Source organism: Melospiza georgiana, chromosome 22, assembly GCF_028018845.1.
Source record: "Melospiza georgiana isolate bMelGeo1 chromosome 22, bMelGeo1.pri, whole genome shotgun sequence".
NCBI classification, from domain to species: domain Eukaryota; kingdom Metazoa; phylum Chordata; class Aves; order Passeriformes; family Passerellidae; genus Melospiza; species Melospiza georgiana.
Genome location: NC_080451.1, coordinates 9628658 through 9655484, shown reverse-complemented (window position 1 = coordinate 9655484; position 26827 = coordinate 9628658). Strand labels below are relative to the sequence as shown.

Below are 26827 nucleotides of genomic sequence, written 5' to 3'. Positions count from 1 at the left end.
TCTCATATCAATATCTCATTTTTGGTATTGTAATTCCCTATTAATTCAAGGTGCTGCCTGAAAAAGGTGAGAAATAATCTGATTACAGAATAATCTGATTACTCTGTATTTCTTATATTTCATATCAATATCTCTTTTTGGTCTTTTAATTCAAGGTGCTGAGTGTCAAAGGTGGGAAATAATCTGATATCTCATGTCAATATATCTGATTTTTGGTATTTTAATTCCCTTTTACTTCAAGGTGTTTTCTGAAAAAGGTGGGAAATAATCTTATATCAGAATATCCTGATCTGGGAAAAGGAAAAATAGTAAAATCTTGTGACTGACCAGAGAGTCTGAGCCAGCTGACTGTGACTTGCCATTAATTAAAAACAACCCATGAGACCAAAGATTCACCTGTTGCAGATAATCATTGTTTACATTTCGTTTCTGAGGCCTCTCAGCTTCACAGGAGAAAAGACCCTAACAAAATGAAAATTCTCTATTTACATATTTTTCATACAATATGTCCATGGCAAAAGGCACCTCAGTGAGGCTGAGCAGGAGCTGCAGCTCTCAGGGCCTTTAACTCCCCCATGGGATGGATTTGCTGTCACTCACACAAAGTTTTACCCCACTGCTGTCTCAGTCTGGCCTGAATTTACCAACAGAATCCAAAACCAAGAAGCAGAAAAGCCAAGAGTGTAACCTCCAGCACTGGGAAAAAATATTGCTGTCTGGCACAGGCAGGAGTGTGCGTGCTGAAAATCCATTTTAATCTCTCCTGCAGGAGTCTGAGCACTCCCTTTTGTCCTTGTGCTTTTCCATTGTCCTTTGTGGCTCCAGCGTGGACTCGGTGCATTTTCACCTCAAAAATTCCCCTCAGGAAAAATGGAAAAATTCTCTTCCCAGCCCTGCACTCAGAGCTGCTGATGTGCTTTAGATAAAATGTCAAAACCTAAAAGCAAAAAAGCAACCTTTCACTATTCCAAGCTGTAATCTTGGAAAATTGTTTTGGCAGCACTTCAGGAGAATTCCCAGGAGTTTTATGTCCCCGTAGGAGCTTCCTGTCATTTCCTTGCCTTTTATGCCACTGACATAAATGCCTTTTTTTTTTTACTCCCTTGTTTATATTTTAAAAATAGCTGTTGTATTTTTGTGTGGGATGATTTTTTTTTTTTTAATTTCATCAGGCTATTTTCATTATAAATGGGATTTAAATGATCCAGATGAGTCTGGCCAGGTTCAAATCAACCACAAATCTTGGCTGGAATGAAACATGAGGTCATTCAGGCTGGACTTGTCATCTGTTCCATCCTCAGCAAACACAATTATTTCCTAATTGGCTTGGAGGGATAAAACAGGAATTGCTGCACTGCAGAAAATGGGTTAAAATTTGCCCAGGCAGGAGGCAGAGGTATGAATATAAATGAAGCTTGGTACCATTTTTGTGTGTGTGCAAGCTACTCCCAGAAGGGGCAGCTGCTTCTCCCATTTGCTTTCTTGACAGTGAGGGCCTGAGGCTTTCTAAAAATAGAAAGTCATTGAGAAAATCAGCAGAGCATGAACTGCACAGCTTTGCAGGAGGTTCCACTCTGGCAGCACAAAAATCCATCCCAAAAAACTCTGTTTCCATTTCCAAACACCCCACCAGGGCTGCATTGAGAGCCTTGTTTTTATTTTTATTTTACAAATAAAATTTTATAAAGAATCATTATTTTACAAAAAATAAAGCTGTCAAGGTGGTGAGGGAAGTCTGGACAAAACCTTTACAGTGGTTTCAGGGCTGCACTGAGAGCCCTGCTTTTATTTTTATTTTGCAAAAAAAAAAAAATTATGAAGAATTTTTATTTTACAAAAAATAAAAATGTCATAGGGGTGAGGGAGGTCTGAACAAAACCTTTGCAGTTTTCCCTTTTTGCAGAGAGGACAGGAGAGGTGCTGAGGGAATATTTGGCAGTCTCAGTACTGAGGATGCTGCTCAGGCAGTGAGAGCAGCACAAGAGCTTTGATGAATAAAGAAATAGAGAATAAATAATAATAAGTGGAGAATTCTCTATTTACAGAGCTGCTCCTTCCCAGTGCCAGGATTTACTCCTGGTTGTAAGTGTCAGTTTTTGCAGAGAGGACAGGAGAGGTGCTGAGGATCCTGCTCAGGCAGTGAGAGCAGCACAAGAACCTTGGTGAATAAATAAATAGAAAATAAATAATAAATAAATAGAAAATAAATAATAATAATTAGTGAAATATCTATTTACAGAGCTGCTCCTTCCCAAAGCCAGGCTTTGCTCCTGGTTTTAGGTCTCAGTCCTGCCTGGAGCAAGGATTGCAGAGGGTTTGCACAGGGAAGGGATTTTGCAGGAAAATCCAGCACCTGCCAGCTCTGAGACCCTTTGTGGCCCAACCAGTTCCCCCCATAAAAAAGGCAGGAAAAGGGGTTAGAGGAGCTGCAAACCAGCCTGAGGAACCTTTTGCTCGTTGCTGGAAATTATTATTTCTCCTTGCATCTCCTCAGTGATGCCATAGGCAGCTCCAGCCCTGTGGTGGTGGCAGAGCTGCAGCTCATGCTGGGCTTTGTTTGCTGCCCCATGGCCATCCCTGAGGGGTAAAAGGGTCACCCCTGAGTTGGTTCCTGTGCTGTTTTTCTGTCAGGCTCCTTCCTTGCTGGAATTGGTGTTTTGCAGCATCAATAATGGATGGAGGCTGTGTGTGATGCCTCAGGATCGCTGCAGTGAGTGCTGAATCCACGTTAAACTCCCTGGCACGGGGCACAGCAGGGTTGGCACTGAAAATCCAGGATGGGGGAGAGGTTTGGGGTTCTTAGGGTCAGGCAGGGTGGCTGGGGGAGCTGCAGGGCTCCCAGTCCCTGTGGGATAAAAGGGATCTGTGTGAAGCAAAGGGATCTGTGAGCAGAAAAGGGATTTGTGTAAAACCAAGGGATCTGTGTGCATCAAAGGGATCTGTGAGCAGAAAAGGGATCTGTGTGAAACCAAGGGATCTGTGTGCATAAAAGGGATCTGTGTAAAACCAAAGGATCTGTGTGCATCAAAGGGATCTGTGTGAAACCAAGGGCTTTGTGTGCATAAAAGGGATCTGTGTGCAGCCAGGGAATCCCTGTACGTCCCAGGGATGTGTGTGCAGAAAAGGGATTTGTGTGAAACCAAGGGATCCGTGTACAACCCTCTGTGCAACCAAGGAATCTCTGTACAGCCAAGGGATCTGTGTCCATAAAAGGGATCTGTGTGGAGCCAGGGGATCTCTGTGCATAAAAGGGATCTGTGTGCATAAAAGGGATTTGTGTAAAACCAAGGGATCTGTCAGCATAAAAGGGATCTGTGTGCGTGAAAGGGATTTTGTGTGAAACCAAGGGGATCTGTGTGCATCAGAGGGATTTGTGTGCAGAAAAGGGATCTGTGTGCAGCCAGAGAATCCCTGTACATCCCAGGGATCTGTGTGCATAAAAAGGGATCTGTGTGCAGCCAGGGAATCCTTGTACATCCCAGGGATCTGTGTGCATAAAAAGGGATCTGTGTGCAGCCAGGGAATCCCTGTACATCCCAGGGATCTGTGTGCATAAAAAGGGATCTGTGTGCAGCCAGGGAATCCTTGTACATCCCAGGGATCTGTGTGCATAAAAAGGGATCTGTGTGCAGCCAGGGAATCCCTGTACATCCCAGGGATCTGTGTGCATAAAAAGGGATCTGTGTGCAGCCAGGGAATCCTTGTACATCCCAGGGATCTGTGTGCTTAAAAAGGGATCTGTGTGCAGCCAGAGAATCCCTGTACATCCCAGGGATCTGTGCAGCCAAAGGATCCCTGGGCAGCCAAGGGGTCTGTGTGCATAAAAGGGATTGTGTGTGAAACCAAGGGATCTGTGTACAGCCAAGGGATCCCTGTACAATCCTCTGTACAGCCAAGGGATCCCTGTACATCCAAGGGGTCTCTGTACAGCCAAGGGATCTGTGTGCATGAAAGGGATCCCTGTACAGCCAGGGGATCTCTTTTCAGCCAAGCTCCCTCGTTCCCTGAGCTGCTCACGGGAGCCCTTGCAGAGGGAGGAACCAGATTTAGAACTCTGCAGCTCGGGGGCTGCTCTGTTACCGTGGAGATGGGTGCAGCTGACAGCACCAGCATCCAGCACCAGCATCCCTGCCCTGTGTGCTGTGCTGGCATCTCAGGGAGCCCAGGCTGAGCCCCAGCCGTGCTGGGTGTCCCCTGCATGAGGGTCAGTCCCTCTGCTGCCCCACAGGTGTTCCCTTGGGGGACAGAGGTGGCAGGAGCTGCCCCAAGAAGCTGTGCTCACCACTGTGCTGCCCCTGCAAGCAGAACTGGCCTGGGGAGTTGGGGTTTGGGTGCAGGTGGGAGCTGCCACAGCACTGAGGTGATGCAGGGGAGGTTCCTGAGGGAGGAAAGCAGGGTAGGGCACATTAAACATCATTTTAGAGGCACATTAAACATCATTTTAAAGGCACCACGTTGCCCATGTGCCCCCCCAGCACTGCTGTTTGCTCTGCTGTGCAAGTGTTTAAACAATTTTATTTAGCTTTGGATGGAGTGGTTCCATCACCCTCCTGCACCCACCTCTCTTCACTTTATTGGCTTCACATGTGCAGCTCTTTTAGAGGAGAGAAAATTTTAAAAAGCCAAATGTTGGGGTCTTCTGAAAACAAGGCTTCACATGTGCAGCTCTTTTCTTTTAGGGCAGGAGAGGGGATTTAAAAAAGCCAAATGTGGGGTCTTTCCTTCTCAAAACAAGGCTTCATATGTGCAGCTCCTTTAGGACAGGGGTGGAAATTTAAAGGAGCCTAATGTGGGGTATTTTCTTCTGTAAATAAGGTTTCACATGTGCAGCTCTTCTAGAGCAGGAGAGGGAATTTAAAGGAGCCAAGTGTGGGGTCTTTCCTTCTGAAAACAAGGCTTTGCAAGTGCATCTCTTAGAGCAGAAGAAATTTAAAGGAAGCAAGTGTGGGATCTTCTGAAAAAAAGGCTTCGCATGGGCAGCTCTTCTAGACCAGGAGAGGGAATTTTAAAAAGCCAAATGTTGGGTTTTTCTTCTCCAACCAAGGTTTTGATTCCCAGGAATCCAGAATTGGGCAGAGCTCATTGGCCATCCCTGCACACCACAAGGACCGAGAGCGCTGTGGTGAAATCTCACATTGGAACGGGCACAGCAGGCAGGCAGCAGCTTGAGCTGTCCCTGCTGGTGGCACAGGCCATCCCTGAGCTGTCCCTGCTGGTGGCACAGGCCATGTCTGAGGTGTCTGAGGTGTCCCTGTCCCCACAGGCCACAGCCTGAGCTGTCCCTGCTGGTGGCACAGGCCATGTCTGAGGTGTCTGAGGTGTCCCTGTCCCCTCAGGCCGCAGCCTGAGTGTCCCTGCTGGTGGCACAGGCCATGTCTGAGGTGTCTGAGGTGTCCCTGTCCCCACAGGCCACAGCCTGAGCTGTCCCTGCTGGTGGCACAGGCCATCCCTGAGGTGTCTGAGGTGTCTGAGGTGTCCCTGTCCCCTCAGGCCGCAGCCTGAGCTGTCCCTGCTGGTGGCACAGGCCATGTCTGAGGTGTCTGAGGTGTCCCTGTCCCCTCAGGCCGCAGCCTGAGTGTCCCTGCTGGTGGCACAGGCCATCCCTGAGGTGTCTGAGGTGTCCCTGTCCCTGCAGGCCGCAGCCTGAGCTGTCCCTGCTGGTGGCACAGGCCATGTCTGAGGTGTCTGAGGTGTCCCTGTCCCCACAGGCCTCAGCCTGAGCTGTCCCTGCTGGTGGCACAGGCCATCCCTGAGGTGTCTGAGGTGTCCCTGTCCCCACAGGCCGCGGCCTACGCCTCAGAGGACGGCGTGCTGACCGAGGCCATGATGGACGCGCGCGTGGCCGACGCCGTGCGGCAGCACCGGCAGAAGATGGAGTGGCTGCAGACAGAAGGTGCAGAAGCAAACAGAGAGACTGCCAGGAACCCCCTGCTGCCCTTCCACCAAGGGACACCGGTGTGAGGAGCCTGCAGGATTCACCTGAGCGCAGAGAACAAGGTGGGGTTTGGTGGGGCGGCCGTGGAGAGCAGCCCGTGGTGCCGGGGAGGGGCTGCCCTGGGCCTCCAGTGCAAAAGCAGAAAGGCAAAGTGGGTTCAAAAGGAAGAAATAACTGGATTTATTAAAGGAACCCTTGGTGAATCACCACTGGCTGTGCTGGTGTCTGTGGCCTGACCCCAAATCCTTCTGAGGTGTTTCTGCACCTGTGGGAGCCCAGGGATTGTCCAAGCCTGACCTCCCATACATTTAAATCTGTAGGGTTTGTTCTCCAGCACAGCCATTTCTCACCCTTTTATCCCCAAATCCTGCCCATGACACAGCTCCTTCCTCACTTGAGTTGCCCTTCAGAGTAAAAATATATTTGGGAGAATTCACTGTTTAACACAGGTGATCTAAGAGCAGCGCCACATATTTTTCCCCCAAGTAAATCACTTCTTTTGCTCACTTGAACTGCCCTTCAGAGTAAATTTTTCTTAGAAAAGTGGATTTGGGGGGGATTCACTGTTTACCAAAAGTGATCTGAGAGCAGTCCCATATATTTTTCCCCCAAGTAAATCAGTTTTCTCCATGGAGAGCTGACTTTGGGGCACACAGATGCAGCATGGCCTGAAGAGAGAGATGAGTTTGTTTGTTTGCTCCCACTGCTCTTGCCACACAAATTTTCTGCTGCATTTCTGCACCAGCTGGGAGAATGTGGCATTGTCAGGGCCTGAACACGAGCCTGTCTTGATGAGATGACATTTGTTCTTCTGTGCATGTGAGAGACAGGTTAGAAAACCTCCTGATTTTTTTTTCTCTGTGTTTGAACTGGATCTGAACTCTCTGCTCTGCTCTGAGGCCTCTTGTGTAGCTACACAGCCCCAGCACGTTGGCCTGACCTAAATCTGTGCCCTTGCTGAGCTCTGCTCACACAGGAGCTGCCACCAGCCCCCCTTTGGCCATGCTGAGCTGTCCCTGGCACTTTTCCTGAGATTCTTCTGCTTTTCCTGCTTTTCCTGCCCTTCCAGGCATTGGGCTTGAGAGGCTCAGGCTCCTCTCTGCAGGCACCCAGAATTGAACAGTATTGAAATATTTTCCTTTAAAATCAGGGGTTTTTTTCCTTTAAAATCAGTGAAATGTTTTCCTTTAAAATCAGTTTTGGATCTCAGAGCTTCCCTGTTCTCCCAGCCAGTAGAAGCCAAAAATGTCCCAAAATGTGAGGGAATCCCCCATTCCTTCCTCAGGGCTCTCCCCACACCTTCCCAGCCTTTTTGCATCTCCTCCCTACCCAAAATCTGGGGAATTGCTGCTCCCAGAGGGAATTACTGACTTCAGAGGGTTGGGGAAATAAAAACCACTCAGATGCAAAACATGCAAAAAACTATTTTACTGACAAACAGCAAAGGATGGGCTTGGTTCCAGGAGCTGAACTGGTTCTCTATGGTACAAACATCTTGGAAGGGAAGGAATGGCTGAAATACACTCACTTGTTGACCCAAAATAAATCACAGTGTGCTTTTTTCTATTGCCTCCCCCAGCCCAAGCTCTCTGCACCTTCAGCTGCTCCTTCAGCACAGCCCTGGCTGAAATCTGCCTGTGCAAGTTGTATTTCATAAAAATAAAAATAAAATTTAGCCATTATTGCTTTTCAACCACAGTAGGGATGGTTCTGTGATGGACCCAGAGCAGAGTTGGGTCTCTCTGGTGCAGTCTGGGCTGTGCCTCTCCCTGCCTGATGCATGCAGGAGTGCTTGGGGTGCAGGAAAAAGGAAAAAAAGGAAACATAAGGATGGAAATGAGGGCAGGCAGCACTGCAGGCTCTGTGCTGGTGCTCCAGGAGTGAAAATCCTGCCCAGGGGAGAGCAGGGAGTGCCAGGAGGGGCTGGGAGCCCCTGGGGAGCAGAAATGGGGGTGCCAGAGGGGGGACAGGTCCATGCAGGGCACAGAGTGACACAGACAGAGCTCAGGACACACGGACACACAGCAGGGCCCCTCAGCCCAGCTCTGCCACATCTGCCCTCTCCTCTGCTTCCTTTTCCTCTTCTTCCTCTCCTCTGCTTCATCTGTTTTACTTCATCTCCTCTGCTTCTCTCTCTTTTTCCTCTCCTTCCTTTTCCTCTGCTTCCCTCTCTGCCTTCTCCTCCTCTTCCTCTCCTTTACTTCATCTCCTCTTCTTCCTCTCCCTTCTCTCCTCTCCTTCCCTTTCCTCTTTTTCCTCTCCTTCCTCTCCTTTGATTCCTTCTCTTTTTCCTCTCCTTCTCTTCTTCCTCTCCTCTACTTCCCTCTCTGCTTCCCTCTCCTCTTCCTCTCATTTTCTTCCTCACCTTTGCTTCCTCTCCTCTCTCCTTCCTTCTCTGCTTCCCTCTCCTCTTCTTCTCCTCTCCTCTTCTTCCTCTGCTTCCTCTCCTTCCTTCTCTGCTTCCCTCTCCTCTTCTTCCTCGTCTTCCTCTCCTCTCCTTCCTCTCCTGTTTCCCTCTCTCCTTCCCTCTCACCATATTTTTTTCAAATCTCCTTTTATACATCAGGACCATTTTTATTATATAGAAAATTTCCTCCCCCCCCCCTTCCAGATCCTCAAATTTTTATGGAATTTTGCCACGGATCAGCCAGATCAACCCTAACAGTGTAAGCCATCACTTCACCATTTCCCCCTGACTAATTTTTAATATTTCTGCTTAATTTCTAATATTTCAACCAAGCTCAGCTGCTAGAGCCAGGCTTTACATTCAGTCTGAGTTTAATCAGTGGAAAATTTGATTTAAAGTGCTTTTTTCTCCCCTTTTTTTTTTTACATAACCAGTCCCAGGGGCTCAATGTTTTCTCCTTATCCCAATGGAATTTTCTCCTCCCCTCCAAAGTGCTGTCCCCACTTGTTGATAACTGCTCAAGGAAAAGTCATTCCTTAGATCCTAAGGAATTTTGGACATGACAGCCAGGAATGACAGACAGACAGACAGACGCAAATAAGGACCAGGCAATTATTGAGGTCCAGAAAAAACCTGGGGCTCCAAGACAAGAGGCACTAGGGAATAGCAAAAGTGGGGATGGCAGAAAAATGGGAATATTTGGGCTTGTAATTAACAGAAATGGGCATAGGAAATTTCAAAATGACCCCAAAACACAGAAAGTGAAGCAGGGAGGAAGAGCAGGAGTTGGGGTGTCCCTTTTGCTGCCACCAAACAGCAGGAGGCCACTGAAAATGTCATGGAATCCATGGGAAAAAAAAATGAGATTTTTCTCAGCATCCTTTACTCCTGGGTTTTTCCCCTTTTTCTGCACCACCCCACTGGATACAAAAAGATTAAAGGGGGGGAAATATTGAGGGAAATACTGAGGGTTCTCAGATCCTGGGGATGGCATTTCCCTCTGGAATCCCTGCTCACAAACCCCAGGACAGGATAAAACCCCCCAAAGCCCCCAGCTCCTGCTGGCCCTACAGGAGGGTTTGGGGTGAGGACACTTCCCTCAGAGCCCTGATCCCAAAAGATCAGACCTCAAAACCCACCCAGGAGCAGCCCCACAAAACCACTTTGGAGCTTCCTCACGTTTGGGTTCAACTCTGGGGACATTTGGGGAGGAGTTTGGTCAGGGTGTCTGTGGATTTGGGGTTTTGGTCTGGGTGTCTGTGTGTCCCCAAAGCCCAGCCCCATAAGAAAGGGGTGCAGCAGGAACGAGGCTGCTCAGGGACCCCTCTTGCTGCTCTTTGGGGTTTTGGGGTGTTTGAATCAGGCCTTAGGGGTGATTTAACCAGGTTTTTGGGGTGTTTTCACCAGGCTCACCATTCTCAGGACCCCCTCTTGTTGCTCTCTGGGGTTTTGGGGTTTTGGGGTGCTCTATCCAGGTTTTTAGGGTGTTTTAACCAGGCTCACCCTACAAGAAGAGGCTGCTCAGGGCCCCCTCTTGCTGCCCTCTGGGGTTTTGGGGTTTTTGGGGTGTTTTAACCAGGGTCACCCTGCAGGAAGAGGGGCAGAGCAGCTCCTTTTTTCCCGCCACCAAAGGTGACACTTCCAAAAGCACCACCAAAGGTGCCACCTCTAAAGGTGCCACCACTAAAGGGGTGCTCAAGGCAGGTTCAGAGGGCAGCAATGCAAACACAAAGCCCTGACCCATTCCCAGCCCTTCCTTCCCCCACAGCAATTCCAGAACGTGAACCAAAGCAAAAGAACCCCAAGAACCCCAAAAGGAGACACTGTGCCTTCCCCCATCCAAACCTGAGAACCAAAGCAAAAAAAAAACCCAAAAACCCAAAAAAGGGGACACTGTGCCTTCCCCCATCCAAACCTGAGAACCAAAGCAAAATAAAACCCCAAAAACCCCAAGAAGGGGACACTGTGCCTTCCCCCATCCAAACCTGTGACCAGCCAGGCCCTTTGTAGCCGTGGGAGGCTCAGAGCAGCCAAAGGAACAAAGAAATGTTGTGGGGCTGGAGCTCCTGGAGGAGACACTTTGCATCTTCTTGCTGCTGTCCCACCTCCATCCCCTCGGCCACCACTGCCAGCAGGATGAGCAGGACAGCCAGGACAATGAGATGAGGGTTGAAATCATAATGCAAATCTCTTTTTTGTTGTTCTTGTCTGCTTTTTTTTTTTTTTTTACATATTTACACCAGTCTGACAATAAAACGTGGACCACAGTGCAAAGCCTGGGCTGCAGAGCGCCCAGCGCCGGCTCTGGTTGTGCATGGTGGCGCGTCCGCCCGGGGCCGTCCCGGCAAAATCGCGGCAAAATCGCGGCAAAATGGCGGCAATCCGAGTGCCCGGCCGGCCTGGGGGCGCTGCAGGGGCCGTCCCGTGAGGAAGAGAAGTCCCTGGAGTGCGGTTCCCTCACAGGTGCCGCGGGCTGGGGTGCCCGTTGTGGTAGAGCTTCTGTTTGATGTGCACCATGTTCCCCGTGGGCTCCTCGTACTGCCGCGGGTGGCGCTTGCGCAGCTCCTTCAGCTTACACAGCCTGGGCAGCCACCACCAGGGCGTGTCTGCAACAAGGGGACAGCAGGGTCAGGCTCTGTCACCCGCCAGGGCCATGGGTGTGCCCCCAGGGCTGTGTCCCCAAAGCTCTGTGTGACCCCAGCAGAGCTCCTTGTCTGCAATGAGGTACAGCAGGGTCAGGCTCTGTCACCCGCCAGGGCCACGGGTGTGCCCCCAGGGCTGTGTCCCCAAAGCTCTGTGTCCCCAAAGCTGGATGTACCCAGCAGAGCTCCTTGACTGCAACAGGGGACACCAGGGTCAGGCTCTGTCATCAGGGCTGTGTCCCCAGGGCTCTGCGTGTGTCCCCCAAGCTCTGTGTCCCCAAAGCTCTGGGTGTCCCCCACAGAGCTCCTTGTCTGCAAGGCAGGGGACAGCAGGGTCAGGCTCTGTCACCCACCAGGGCTATGGGTGTCCCTAAAGCTCTGTGTCCCCAAAGCTCTGGGTGTCCCCCACAGAGCTCCTTGTCTGCAAGGCAGGGGACAACAGGGTCAGGCTCTGTCACCCACCAGGGCTCTGTCCCCAGCAAAGCTCCTTGTCCCCAGGATTCTGTGTCCCCAGGGCTCTGTGTCCCCATGTCCCCAGCACAGCTCCCTGTCCCCGTGCCAGCACACCCAGCACAGCTCTGGTGCTTCTCCTCTCCTCCTCCTGGCACCCCCAGGGTCAGCCTGGGGGAATTCTCCAGCTTGAGAATTCATTCTACACCTTGACTAAAGGATACGTTTATATTTTCTAATATTTATACTAATTAATAATTTATAATAGTTAATATTTGGTATATTAGATATAATTAATAATAATGGAAATTTTATAATAAGTAATATTTTATCCCATATAATATTTTATAGTAATAATTTGTAATACTATCTGTACTAATTGCTAATTTATAATTTATATTTAATACCTTATATAATATATAACATATATATTATATATTAAATATATGTATTAAATATAATACTATATATATGAAATATTATATATAATTATATATTATACATTATATGTTGTATGCAATATCTAATATATAATACAATATTTTATATATACTATATATAAAATATAATATATATCATATATATTAAATATATATTATACAATATACAGCAATACTATGTAATAATATTTACAATAATTTGTAATTTATAATAATTAATATTTTATATACTATATACTATTTTATATTAATAATTCCTAATATTTACTATTTATAATATAGTAATTAATACTAGTTTCAAATACTAAATCATTACTAAATATAAAATATGAAATTCATTGCTAAAAATAAAAAATACTTAATCATTACTAAAAATAAAATATGAAATTAATTCCTAAAAATAAATATGAAATTAGTTAATAAAAATAGAATATGAAATTAACTCCTACAAATAAAAAATACTAAATAATTACTAAAAATATACTACTAATTATTACTACTAAATTACTAAAAATAAACCGCTAAATAAACTACTAAATAATTACTAAAAATAAAACCATATGAAATAATTACTAAAAATAAATTACTACATTAATTACTAAAAATAAATACGAAATGAATTACTAAAAATTAAAAATACCAAATAATTACTAAAAATAAACCACTAAATGAATTACTAAAAATAAAATCCTCCCTTCAGTAGGGGCAGGTGATCCCAGCTCAGGGAGAGCTCCTGGCAGCCCTGCTGTGATCTCTGATGAAATTCAGGAGTCCCAGCCCCTGAATTGCTCCTCAAAGGCTGAAACCTCCCAGGAAATTCAGAATCCCAGCTCAGAAATGGCTCCTGGAGCCTGCTGGGGTTTGGGAAGATTAATGGGAAATTAATTTCATTTTTATCTGAGTTTTTAGAAGGAGTCTCCACGTTTCTAATTAGAATTTCTTATGGGCCTGCAGATAAATCTTCCTGCTGCTCCTTCCCTGAGCTGGGCTCAGCAGCACCATCAGTCAGGGGTTGGAGAAATGGAGATTTTGGGGCACTTTTGGAGGGAATTTCCAGTCATTCCCTCATTTTGCTGTCATTTTTATCTCTTTCAAATATGAAAACCCACGGGCTGAGGGGGAACGGGGCAGAGGAGGCTCTGAGGGCTCTGCTGGGCCTTCCCGGGGTTAATTCAGGATTTTACTGCTCCAAACCAAACTGTGCCCAAGGGTTTTGGTGGCACAAGTGAATAAAAACATCTCCACATCTGGCCAGGGGTGAGGGGTGGGAAGGGATGGAAATGGGAATAACGGAAATAACGGAAATAATGGAGGAGGAAAAGGAGAAGAGGAGGAGGAGGAAGAGGAGAAGGTGAGGAGGAGGATGAGGAAGGAGAGAAGGAAGAGGAGAAGATGAAGAAGATGAGACGATGATGAAGAAGATGAGACGATGATGAGGAAGATGAGACGATGATGAGGAAGATGAGGAGGATGAGGAAGATGAGGAGGAGGATGAGGAAGATGAGGAGGAGATGATGATGAGGAGGAGGATGATGAAGATGAGAAAGATGATGAAGCTGATGAAGATGAGAAGATGATGAAGATGGTGAAGATGATGAGTAAGAGAAGATGAAGATGAGAAGATGATGAAAAAGATGAAGATGAGGAAGATGACAAAGATGATTATGAAGATGAGAAGATGATGAGGAAGATGAGGAAGAAGAGGAGAAGAAGATGAGGAGGAAGATGAGGGGAGGATGAAGATGAGAAGATGGTGAAGATTAAGATGATGAAGATAGTGAAGATGAGAAGATGGTGAAGAAGACGAGGATGAGGATGAGAAGATGATGAGCAAGAGGAAGATGATGAAGATGAGGACAAGGAGGAGGAAGATGAGAAGATAATGAAGATGGGTAGATAATGAAGATGAGAAGATGGTGAAGATTAAGACGATGAAGATAGTGAAGATGAGAAGATGGTGACGAAGACAAGGATGAGGAGGAGAAGATGATGTCGAAGAGGAAGATGATGAAGACAAGGACAATGAGGAGGACAAGGAGGAGGAAGATGAGAAGATGAGGGTGATGAGGCCGATGAGGAAGAGGAGGAAGATGAGGATGAAGAAGGCAGCGGGTCCGTACCGTATCGGCGGCTGGCGCGCCAGGCGCGCACGGCGTAGTGCAGGACGCCGTCCATCCACACCAGGAACCAGCTGATGCAGAAGCCCAGCAGCAGCCCCAGCATGAGGTCGATCTCCTGCTTGGTCACATTGTCGGTCACAAAGTAATTCTCCGACGAGTCCACCACCGACTGGTCCCCGTCGTACGGGATCACGTAGTGCACGTGGTGCCTGGGCAAAAATGGGGGGAAAACGGCAAAAATCAGTGGAAATTCTTAGTCTGGTTTTTATCCCAGCAGAAGGGCTGCCCTGGCTCTTTATGCCAGAAGAGAGGAAAGCATGAAAAGGAGGGGAAGCACAATGTACAGGATGATGTAGTGCATGTGGTGCCTGGGCAAAACCAGGCAAAAATGGGCAAAAATCGGTGAAAACTCTTATTTGGGTTTTTCTTCCAGTTTCTCCCACTGTCCCCAGCAGCAGAAGGGCTGCCCTGGCTCTCTGTGCTGCTGCCAGCAGAGGAAAGCATTAAAAAGGAGAAAGCACAAAAAAAAGGGAAAGCACAAGTAGTGCACCAGGTGCCTGGCCATAAATCAGGTTTAAAAGGGGAAAAAACTCTTATTTTGGTTTTTATCCCACCATCCCCAGCAGCAGAAGGGCTGGCCTGGCTCTCTGTGCTGCTGCCAGCAGAAGAAAGCATGAAAAAAGGAGGGAAAGCATAAAAATCCCTGAGCCTAAGCCTTTTATCCTTATTGGATATGTTATTATTATATTGTTATTGTTGTTATTATTATATTGCTATAATGTTATTATGTGATATACATTTTGAATTAGATAAAAACCAACCGAACAAAAAAACAACAAAAAAAACCAAACAAAACAAAAAACCAAACAAACAAAAAAAAAAGAAAACAAAAAACCAACCCAAAACGCAAGAAAACAAGCAAGAAATAAATATGGAAACCTCAAGCCATATTTCATCCTAAACTCAGGGTCTAAATCCTTTAAAGTATGGGGAGATGATACCAGTATGGGCACAAGTGGCTCTGTCCCTGCTCAGGTGGGCACAGGTGGCACTGTCCCTGCCCAGCAGTGACCACACACCCATCCAGGTGATGTCCAGCTCCACCAGCACAGCCCTGGCACCCCCAGTGCCCCCAGTTCGGGCAGTGCCAGCCATGCCCGGTGTCCCCAGTGCCCATCCCTGTGTCCCTGGCACACAGAGCAGAGCGAGGCAGTCCCTGATGCCTCTGAATATTCATGAGGCTCAGGTTGCTCCATAATCACGCCTGAGAAACGTCCAAATATTGACACAAACAAAGCTGCACTCCAAGAACCTTCCCAAAACAGCCCCGATCCCTGCCGTGCCCTCAGGGGGCTGGCACGGGGCTGGCACCGGCTCCAGGGTGGCACCAGCCCCATTGTCACCAGGAAAGGGGAGGGACAGGGGTGGCAGCTCTGCTCCCGGTGCTGCCCCGTTGGGAACTGGGATTGTCCCTCCTCGGGCACAGGGAAATCCGGGCAGGGGCTGCAGGGGGGAGAGGGGACCCCGAAAGGAACGGGAGGGGTGCCATGGGCACAGGCAAGCACCTCCCGTGTGCCACTGTCCCCAAACCCTGCACACACATGTCCCATGTCCCCAAACCCCTGCACACACACGTCCCATGTCCCCAAATCCCTGCACACACATGTCCCATGTCCCCAAACCCTGCACACACATGTCCCATGTCCCCAGATCCCTGCACACACACGTCCCATGTCCCCAAATCCCTGCACACACATGTCCCATGTCCCCAAATCCCTGCACACACATGTCCCATGTCCCCAAATCCCCGTGACAGAGGTGCCACTCGTGCCCTGGGCTCTCCTTGTGATTATTTACAAGAGAAGGAGAAACCAAACAATTCCTGAGGGCAATTCCTGGGCAGCTCCAGCTGCTGCCAGGTCACGCTGTGCCACCTCCTGTCCTCAGCTGTGCCCACCTTGGGGGGACCCCAAAATATCCCCAGCTGTGCCCACTCTGGATGTGCTGGAACTTCCACAGGGGACAGAAATTAAAGGAACAGAAACTGAGGGACAGAAATCCCAGGGACAGGAATCCCAGCCCAGCTGGCTCTGCTCTGCTCTCCGGCTCGGGTGACAGACAGACACAAGACAGACAGACAGACGGTCCGTGTGTCCGCCCGGTGTCCCCAGGCCCGGCTGTGCCACACGGGAGGCTCGGGCTCTGTCCCCAGCGCTATTGTCCCCTGCGGTGACCTTGGGTGAGCGCCACCAGCGCTGCTGCTGCTGCTGCAGCCACAGCACGGAGAGACAGCGGGGCTGGGACACGGGGACAGCGCCAGGGAGGGGACAGCGATGGGGACAGCGATGGGGACAAGGACAGGGATGGGGAGGGGACAGGGACAGCGATGGGGGCATGGGGGAGAGGGACAGGGATAAAAATGGGGACAGTGATGAGGATGGGGACAGCGATGGGGACAGGGACAAGGATGGCAACACGGATAAGGAGAGAGACAGGAATGGGAAGAGGGACAGGGAACAGGGATGGGGACAGTGATGGGGGACAGGGACGGGGGACAAGGATCAGGATGAGGACAGGGACAGCAACAAGAATGGGGGACAGGGATGGAGACAGAGACAGGGAGGGGGACGGGGACAGGGATGAGGAGGACAGTGATGGGGACAGCAACGGGGACAAGGATGGGGACCGGGATAGGAACACAGAGACAGGGATGGGAAAGGCAATGGGGGACAGGGATAGAGATGGGGACAGCGACAGGGGCAGGGACAGGGACACGGATGGGGACAAGGATGGGGACAGGGACAGCCACAGGGATGAGGACAGGCACAGTGACAGCGACAGGGACGGGGAGGCGCCGCTGCTCGGGCTCAGCCCCGCTCCCCCGGCAGGTGACAGTGACAGTGACATCACGGCGCAGCTCCCGCCGCCGCAGCTGCCACATCCCGGCCGGGTTCGGGGCTGATCCGGGCGGGGCTGGGCGAGCAGAGATCCCCCGAGCCCGGGGCCGCTCCGAGCCGCTCCCAGCACGGGCACGGGGCCCGGAACGGGGCTGGGAGCCTGGCACAGGGATCTGGGAGAGCCTGAGGTTTGGAGAGCATGGCACAGGGTTGGCACAGCCTGGCACAGGGATTTTGGAGAGGCTGGCACAGGGGTTGGGACAGCCTGGGGTTTGGAAAGCATGGCACAGGGATTGGAGAGCATGGCACAGGGATTTGGGAGAGCCTGGAGCCTCCAAACGCTGGCATGGACAGTGCCAAGCTGCCCCAGGGATCAGCTCCAGCAGCCACATCCCTGCAGGGAGCATGGCTGTCACCTGTGGCTGTCACCCCTGGATGCCACCTGTGGCTGTCACCCCTCGATGCCACCCCTTCCTGAGCCAGATGTGCCTCAGGAGGTGTCCCTGTCACCCCCAGCCATGTCCAGGTGCCACCCCTGGCTCTGTCCTGTCCCCCCAGCCCAGCCCAGCCCAGCTCCCCATTCCCAGCCCTGGGGGCTCCCCCATGTCCTGGGGGGCACTGCCAGCTCTGCCCTCCTTTTCCTGCTGCTCTGGAGGGGAAGACCCAGCCCAGACTGGTGGTGACACCTCACCTGCTCAGGTGACACCTCACCTGCTCAGGGGACACCTCACCTGCTCAGGGGACACATTTGTCACCTCTCAAAGCCCAGGGGAACACCCAGCTCAGCAGGGACCAGAGGCTGCCCAGCCCAGGCTCGCTCAGGCTGCAAACAGAGGCTCAAACCACCCCAAAAAACTGCAAATAGAGTTCCAAACCACCCCAAAAATCCACAAATTTGGGCCCCAGGGCAGCCTGGGCAGCTGCAGGCAGCCCCAGCTTCCCCAGGCCAGCTCTGCTCAAAGATACAAAAGAAATCACCAAAATCCTGCAAAGAATAAAACAAAATGCAAATCACCACCCATAATCTTTGGGTGGTCACCAACTGCAAATGGGATCTTTGATAAAGTTGTGCCATCCTATTGTAGATTTGTTCGTATTATTGGAGTAAGTTTAGGGTTAGGGTTGTCATTTTAGGGTTATCATTTAAATTGCTAATTTAGAATCCTGCAGCTGTGTTAACCTCCCCATCAAACACACAGTAAAGCACAGGTGCCACAGTGCCACCAGGATATTTTCTGAACAATCCTTTTTGTCAGGATATTTTTTCTCCTGAGGAGCTGAGAGGCCTCAGAGGAAAAGAAAAACAATAATTATCTGCTGCTGTGGGATGCAACAGATGCAGCTTTGATTGGTCTCATGTGGTTGTTTCTAATTAATGGCCAATCACAGTCAGCTGTATCAGACTCTGGTCAGTCACAAGATTTTATTATCATCCTTTTAAGCCTTCTGATGAAATCCTTTCTTCTATTCCTTTAGTATAGTTTTAATAGATCATTTTCTTTTAATATAATATATATCATGAATATAATATATCATATTATATTTATTGTATATATTATATTAAAATAAACTTATTTACTATTTATATATTTATATTTGATTATATATTTATATAAGCACATAAATATTTAATATATGGATATATAACATATAATAAAATATAAATATATAAAATAATAAATCAGCCTTCTGAAACATGGAGTCAGATTCTCATCTCTCCCCTCATCCTGGGACCCCTGTGAACACCAAAACTCCACAGCTCCCTCCTGGCTCCCACAGACCTCAAAAACACCTCCCAAAAATCCCTCCTGGCATGAACTGAGAGCAAACCTTAGGCCTCTTAAAAACACTGCAAAAATAATGTTCAGCGCCCCTTGTGCCCATCCTGTCACCCAATGCTTAAAAACACTGCAAAAATAAATAAAATAAATCATGTACAGCCTTTCCTGTGCCCATCCTGCTGGGCCAGGGAATGTCCCTGGGTGAGCCCAGAGCCCCCAGGCCGTGGGCACAGCCTGGGCACAGAACCCCAGGGACCAACAGCAAATCCTGGGCACAGGGACAGGGGACTCCCAAAGGGGAGCTGGGCCCTGGCAGGGCCATCCCGGTGCCAGGAGATTGGGGATCCAGGCTGAGAACGCACCCAGGGCAGGGCTCAGCAGAGTTTCCCCAGCTGGGGATGCCCTCCCAGTCCCTGGCACAGCTGGCACACAGCCCCAGCCCCTCCCGGGGCACTGCCAGGGCCTGGGCCCACACCCAGCCTGTTCCACCCACACTGGGCCCTCCCCGGCACCCTGGGGAAGGAGAGGAGAGGATGGGAGGGCAGGGCAAACATTTCTGCCTGAGTTATTGGCTCTGCCTGGCACTGTGACCCAGGCTGGGGCACAGGGACATCATGAGTTGCAGCAGCTCAGCCCAGCACATCCATCTCCATCCATCCACCCATCCCAATCCATCCTTCCCTCCCATTTCTGCCACATTTCCTGATGTTCCCCATCCCCTCCTGCCCCACACCGAGCTGCAGCTCCCTCCTCCTGCCAGGACTCCCCCTGTTTTTTGGCAAATTCAGTTTCTTTTCCTTCATCCAGCCCAGCCTGGGGAGCTGCTCCTGGCCCAGGGCTGGGCTCAGGGCTCCTGGGCAGAGAGCAGAGGGCACAGCCTGGAAACCAGAGGGCTCCAAACCCTGCCAAGGGGGCAGCAGGGCAGGACAAGGCTCAGGATGAGGTGGCACAGCCCAGACAGGGTTTGGGATCTCCTGGGGGGCATCAGGGCAGGAAAAAGCTCAGGACAGGGTGGCAGAGCCCAGGGAGGATTTGGGATCTCCTGGTGCTGCCAGGGGGGCAACAAGGCAGGAAAAAGCTCAGCTCGAGGTGGCAAAGCCCAGAGAAGGGTTTGGGATCTCCAGGGGGACAGCAGGGCAGGAAAAAGTAGTGGCAAAGCCCAGAGAAGGGTTTGGTATTTCCTGCTCAGGGAGGAGCAGCTCCCAGCCAGCTCTCAGAGCCTCCTGAGCTGCCTCTCCTGGCAGCTGCTCCCACACACCTGAGGCAAAGGATAAACTTTGATTTTTGCCTCCTCTCCCGCCCAATCTCAGCAGTTTGGGAGTGTTTTTGTGCCCTCTCCAGGAAATGAGCCCGTGCTGGTTGTGGGCAGTGCCAGGGCTGGTTTATCTGCTCCAGGAGCAGCTCTGCAGGCACAGAGGGGGCTCAGAGGGTGACCCTGGCACCTCCCCAGCCCTGGGGACACTCAGAGAGCCCTGGCACTGCTCAGCCACCCCAAACATCCCAGCAGCGCCTTCCACCAGCACTGAAATGAGCTGGGACCAGTCACAGAAAAACTGCTGGGAGGAGCAGAGGAAAACTCTCAAAACTAGGGAAAAAATCAAGAAAAAAACAAAAAAAAAAAAGCTCAGAAAAAGCAAATCCTTGCCAAAACCAAGGGGCAGACACTCTGGAAGTGTTTTGCTATTGAAATTTGCCTTGCGAGGAGGAGGCCCAGGAGCTGAGGGCGCTGCCACATGCCAGGCCTGCTCCTGGGCCTGAGGGGAGTCCAGAGCAGCATGAGGAACAATCCCACAGAACAGGGCAAAATTCACCTCCCCATCGTTATATTTTTGTAATTCTGGGCCTGAACAGAGTCCAGAGCAGCGTGAGGAGCAGTCCTACAGAACAGGGGGGAATTTCACCTCCCCATTATATATATTTATAATTCTGTTCAGCCCTGGGCCTCAACAGGGCCCAGAGCAGCACCAGGAGCAGTCCCTCAGAGAAGGCCAAACTTCACCTCCCCATTATTTATATTTTATAATTCTGTTCAGCCCTGGGCCTGAACAGAGTCCAGAGCAGCACTAGAAACAGTCCCACAGAAAAGGGCAAAATTCACCTCCCCAGTATTTATATTTTTATCATTCTGGGCCTGAGCAGAGTCCAGAGCAGCGTGAGAAGCAGTCCCTCAGAACAGAACAAAATTCAACTCCCCGTTATATATATATTTATAATTCTGTTCAGTCCTGGGCCTCAACAGACTCCAGAGCACCACCAGGAACTACAACCAGTCCTACAGAGAAGGTCAAAATTCACCTCCTCATATATATATTTTTTTTATAATTCTGGGCCTGAGCAGAGTCCAGAACAGCACCAAGAGCAGTTCCATAGAACAGGGTGGAATTCACCTTCCCATATCTATTTTTTTATAATTCTGTTCATCCCTGGGCCTGAACAGACTCCAGAGCAGCGTGAGGAGCAGTGCCACAGAGCAGGACAAAATTCACCTCCCCAGTATGTATATTTTTATAATTCTGTTCAGTCCTGGGCCTGAACAGAGTCCAGAGGAGCATGAGGAACAGTCCCACAGAGAAGGGAAAAATTCAGAGCAGTCCCACAGAGCAGGGTGGAATTCACCTCCCCAGTATTTATATTTTATAATTCTGGGCCTGAACACAGTCCAGAGCAGCACCAGGAACAGTCCTGCACAGAAGGCCAAAATTCACCTCCCATATATATTTTTTTATAATTTTGCTCAGCCCTGGGTCTGAGCAGAGTCCAGAGCAGCACCAGGAACAGTCCCACAGAGAAGGACAAAATTCACCTCCCCAGTATTTATATTTTTATAATTCTGTTCATCCCTGGGCCTGAGCAGCCTCAGAGCAGGCAGATCCCAGTTCCAAGCCAAGCACTCCAGGGATGGATAAGGCCCAGAGATGCTGTTTGGGAGGATGAGGAAGGTGTTTGTCCAGACATAAAGTTGTGCACAGCAGAGGCAGCACTCCTGAAGCACAGCCCGGCCTCCTCAGTGTGCTGTGTCCAGCAGGAAAAGCCACAAGGGATGAAAATCCGACCAAAGATTGATTGCAAAGCCACCAAGTGACTGTCCTAGCTGTCCACATCCCAGCCTGGACAGGGCCAAGCCCCAATTCCATTTCTGAGCCACAAAACCAGCACCAGCTGCAACACCCAGACCACAAGCAGGCTGGGGAACCACAAAAGCCACAATGACAAACGCTTAAATCAAAGTTTCTCACTCCCCCCAGGGCTCCCAAATTCCTGTACACAAAGGAAAACGCACTCAGAGCCCACGGAAAACTCTTCTTCCAGAAAAAAGCAAAACGAATTTAAAAAACAACAACAAACAGCACCCCCTCCTCACCCTGCTCATGCAGGAGCCGCTGGGGAAGGTGAGGCACGGCCAGGATGCAGAAATGGTGGCACAGCTGCCACCGTGTCCCCGTCACCTCGTCCCCAGGTGGGCAGGGCGGGCACGGGGGATGCTCTGCAGGCAGAACTCACCTTCCACAGTTGCAGTGACAAACTCGGTCCTCCCCTCGGAGGTGCGGTAGGATGTAATTGTGGAATCTGTCCAGCAAGGCGTTCATGTCCATCAAGCAAGCTATTGCCTGTAAGAGCCCACAAGCGAGGCACGGGGTCAGCGCTGGGCGCTGGGGTAAAACATCCACTCCAGTTCGATTGCCGGGCACCGAAGCAGCCATCGGGAGAAGATGTGCGTGTGGAGGGACACACGGACACACACGGAGGTGCTCGGGCTCGGGGACAGCGCGGGGGGAAGGTGGAGAGGAGGCGGGGGGGCGGCGGTGCTGATGGAGAGGAGGAGGAAGAGGTTGGGGGGGGGGAGACACACCACGGATGGGGAGGGGAAATAAGCAAAAAATCTCTTACCATAACGATAGAGGCGCCCAGGATCATGAAAATCATGGTGTTTGCATTCATGGACATCAAGAGGGAACGGCCAGCGGTGGGGTCCGTGCGCCCGCAGCCCGCGGAGCGGCGGCCGCGCTATTCCGCAGCGCCGAGCGCGGGGCGCATCGCGCTCGCTGCCCGCACGCTGCGGTGCGGCGGGGGGCGGCGGGGCGGCGCGGAGCCCCCCGCGCACACCGCGCACCGAGCGCTCCCCCGTGCCGGGGACGCCGCGGGCTCCCGCGCCCTGCCCGCCTTATGTTTTTATAATTCTGAAGGTGGGTGTGATAGGTAAAAAAAAAAAAAAAAATTAAAAAAAAATAAAAATATTTTTTAAAAAAATTAAAGATAAAAATAATAATAATAATAATTCCGGCCCCGGGCTCCCCCCGGCCGCGGTGGCGGCGGGTGCGCGGCTCCGGGAGCGGGCACACGCCGGTGCAAGCACAGCCTTCATGCAGCAACTGGGAAGCGAGGCAGCCAAAGCCGGGGTGGGGGGGAGAGGCTGGGGGAGGAGGAGGCAGGCTGCAAAAAAATCACCCACTCCGGGGGAGCCTCATCGCATCCTCCCCGCCGACCCTCCCCAAAATCATCCCCGCTGCCGAGCGCTGCTAAATAAAAATCGGCGATAAAAAAATAAAATAAAATAAAATACCCCAGCCCCCAAATCACCGCGCCCACCCTCACCACCTCACCCCCAAAAAATAACCAAAAAAAATCAGCCCCACAAGCCCTCCCGGCTCGGGGCTGCGCTGTCCCCGCGGGCAGCCCCCGGGCCGGCCCCGCTCGGGGGAGGGATGCGGGATGCAGGGAGGGATGCGGGATGCAGCGAGGGGGAAGATGCGCCCAAGGCAGCGCCGGCCGCCCCCTCCCCACCCCGGGCATTTACCTACGTGGGGAGGCGCTGCTCCGGGAGCGGCTCATGGCGAGCGGCGGCTCCAGCTCTGCGGGCCGGCCCTGCGGGGCTCCCCCCGCCCCGCAGCCGCACGCCGAGCCCCGGCAGCGGCGCTTGGCCGCGTTTCCAGAGCCACACGCCATCCTCACCCCGCCCTTCCTCCGCCCGGGGTCGGCCCCGGCCCCCTTTGCCCCTCCGGGACCCCTCCCCGGGCTCTCTCCGCCCGGGGGTCCGCGCTCGGAGCGGGGCGGGCCGGGGGTGTGAGCCCCGCGTTCCCCCGCGCTGCCCCAGGAGCCTCCTCCACCCGCACCGAGCGCGGGCACCGAGCACAGATCGCGGGCACCGAGCACAGATCGGGGGCACCGAGCACAGATCGCGGGCACCGAGCGGGGATCGCGGGCACGGAATGGGGATCGCTGGCACCGAGCGGGGAGCGCGGGCACCGACCAGGGAGCGTTGGCACCGAGCGGGGGTCGTGGGCACGGAATGGGGATCGCTGGTACCGAGCGGGAATCACGGGCACCGAGCAGGGGTCGCGGGCACCGAGCAGGGAGCGTTGGCACGGAGCGGGGATCACGGGCACCGAGCAGGGGTCGCGGGCACCGAGCGGGGGTCGCGGGGTTGTCACGGGCGCCGAGCGGGGGTCGCGGCCCCGCGGGTTCAAGGGAGGCAGCGGAGCCGCCCGGAGCGGGGAGCAAATCCCAGCCCGGCTGGAAACGCTCCCTCGGAAAATCCTCCCTCTCTTAACCCCCCCGAAAGGCCGGGCTGGGGCGGAGGGACCCCGGCAGGGCTGGGACACCCAGAGATTTGTCCCCTCTCTGTCCCTAAGGGCGAGGGTCCGTTTGTTCCACACCGTGCTATCGGTCTGTCCGGCTTAGGAGCTGCTGGGGAAAAATGGAAAGAAAAAAGAAAAGAGAAGTGACCAGGCGGTAACTTTTTGCTTGTTTGGTTGCTGTTCCTTTCACAGCGAACGGGGCGAGGTGGAGGGAGCAGCACGTGGGGAATGGGCGGCAGCTCAGCTCGGTGTCCTGCAGAGCCTCCCCTCATCCCCACCTTCCTCACGGTGACTTTCTCCTTGCCAGAATCCAGGTGTTCCCTTTTTTGGGGGCGTCTCAGAGTGACCGAAGCAGAGTTTGCTGGTGCTGGGTTTTGCATTTTTGCAAATTTGTTTCCCTCCTGCTCCTCAGGCCACAATCAGCCTTCTTATGTAATGACTGGTGTTATATAAACTCCATTCTTCAAGGAACAGTCATTAACCTACTACTGGGTATTGAAAATACCAAAATACTGTCACACAATTAAAATCACTAAATGGTGTCCTCAAATTAGAGCACAGATTGCATTGCAGATTTTTTTTTTTTTAATATTAAACCACACACATGAAACATTTGACAAGCCAGGCTCTTCATGCCAAGGAGCAGCAGGGCAGGGAAGGCACCTCTTGCTTTATCCTGTCCTGAGCTCAGAAGTGGATTCTGCCGTGGAAATGCGGAGCTCAGGGAGGAGGCAGCTGGTTACTCTGCCTGCTGTAGGAAACAAAAGCGTTTCTAAAGTCACAGCTGAATAAAACAAGATGAGGAACAGTTTGAGGACAAGTCTCAGCGAGTTTTGTGGAGCTGAAGTTTTCCCACAAGCCAGGCTGGGTCAGTCTCAGCTGGGCTCAGACACTGAGGAGAGATTTTGTCATTGGCTCGGGTAAAGCCATTTCCCTCCCTGTGCTTCTGGAGCAAAAGCCACCCAAAAATCCCTGCTGTGGTCGGTCCTGGCTGCTGGGGATCCCAAAAATCCCTGCTGTGGTCGGTCCTGGCTGCTGGGGATGCCAAAAATCACCGTTGTGGTCAGTCCTGGCTTTTGGGGATCCCAAACATCCCTGTCCTGATCAGTCCTGGTTGCTGAGAGATCCCAAACATCCCTGCCCCAGTCAATCCCGGCTTTTGGGGACCCCGACCATCCCCGACAGGTGACGAACTCCAGCCTGGTCCTGGCCCAGGTGTCACCAGCTGTGAGCCAGGGACATTCACACCTGAGCAAAGACCCTCTAATGGGTGAGCTGCCCCCACAATGGGTTTGTTAACGCCTTCCTAATTAACAATGGGTTTGTTAAACTCGTTTCTAATTAACAATTAGCAGCACTCCCACCCTGCCTGTGGCTCCTGCTCAGCCCCAAGCTGTCACCACCACCACCCTCACCCCGAGGGGTGCACAGGTCCCAAATCTGATGCTGTGACCCATGTGGAGATGGGACAGAACCAGCAAAACAAACTCTGCAAACCTCATCGCAAGCGCTGCTCCCCATTCCCTTGCAGAATTCCTGCTTTAAGTGTCTTTAACAATCCAAAAAACCCCAGCACAGGTAATTTTGGGTTATTAAACATGCAAATCTGACACAGTGACCCATGGGGAGATGAGACAGAACCAGCAAAACAAACTCTGCAAACCTCATCACAAGTGCTGCTCCCCATTCCCTTGCAGAATTCCTGTTTTAATATAAAACAGCCCGAAACCAGCCCAGCACAGGAGATTTTGGGTTATTAAAGATTCCCAGCCCCAAATGTGATGCCGTGACCCATTTGGAGAGAGGCCAGCAAGGCTCTGAGCTGGCACAGGGCTGAGTTCCACCACAGAGCACAGAGCACAGCCAAGCCCAGGAGTGCAGAGCCTTCACTGAGGGCTTCACTCAAACCTCAGCAGCTGCAGCTGCCAAGAATTTTTATAATTTATTAGAATTATAATCATAATTATCATAATAATTATTGTGATTGTTGTGTTAATCCCAATTAATATTATACTTGTTATTAAATATCAGTTATTGTAATTTAAATTACTATAACTTCTACAACTTTATTAAAAATTCTATAATTTTATTTTATATATATTTTTCTATTATTTATTATAATTTTAACATATATTAATATATAATAGAACATATAATGTAATATAATACATTGATATATTTATTGTATTTTATATATTAAATAAATTTAATAGTGAAAAATTTATATTTTACATATTTAGATAATATATAGCAATGTATTTATATATTATAATTTCTTATATTATATATTATATATTTATCTATTGTATAAATTATATATTGTATATAAATTATAGAAATTAAAATTATTTAAAATTTTATATATATATATTTATACATTATATATCACAATTAATTATCGTGATTAATTGTAATAATAATCACAATTATTGTGATCCCACCTAATCACAACTTTCAATTATTTCTATTGACAGGAGTTTGCCCCCAATTCCCTAAATCCGGTTGAAGCCTCACAGTCTTATTCACCTCACCCAAATATTCCATATTTTACCCCAAAAAGAACAGCCACACTTCCTCAG

At 50.5% G+C, this 26827-nt stretch overlaps 2 protein-coding genes across 4 annotated transcripts in view; one reads left to right on the top strand and one right to left on the bottom strand.

Annotated features, from left to right (window-relative positions):
• Positions 1–7758, top strand: part of LOC131092520 (ATPase family AAA domain-containing protein 3) — a 30695-nt gene extending 22937 nt beyond the window's left edge. Inside the window, exon 16 of the mRNA XM_058039231.1 lies at positions 5782–7758. Within this exon, the coding sequence (XP_057895214.1) occupies positions 5782–5961 (180 nt within the window). The 3' untranslated portion in view covers positions 5962–7758. The remainder of the gene's footprint in view (positions 1–5781) is intronic.
• A 1063-nt stretch (positions 7759–8821) lies between these two features.
• Positions 8822–23565, bottom strand: TMEM240 (transmembrane protein 240). Of its 3 annotated transcripts, none has more exons than XM_058039234.1 (4): positions 23468–23565; positions 22174–22280; positions 13995–14203; positions 8822–10948 (listed from the first exon to the last, which is right to left on the bottom strand). In XM_058039234.1, exons 2-4 carry the CDS (start codon positions 22263–22265, stop codon positions 10800–10802), a joined length of 450 nt encoding a protein of 149 aa, XP_057895217.1. In that variant the 5' UTR covers positions 22266–22280; positions 23468–23565; the 3' UTR covers positions 8822–10799. The 3 variants fall into 3 exon arrangements, with proteins under 3 accessions (XP_057895217.1, XP_057895216.1, XP_057895215.1); XM_058039233.1 differs by lacking the exon at positions 23468–23565 and adding an exon at positions 22561–22712; XM_058039232.1 differs by lacking the exon at positions 23468–23565 and having other exon boundaries at positions 22174–22450.
• Between the last annotated feature and the right edge of the window lie 3262 nt (positions 23566–26827).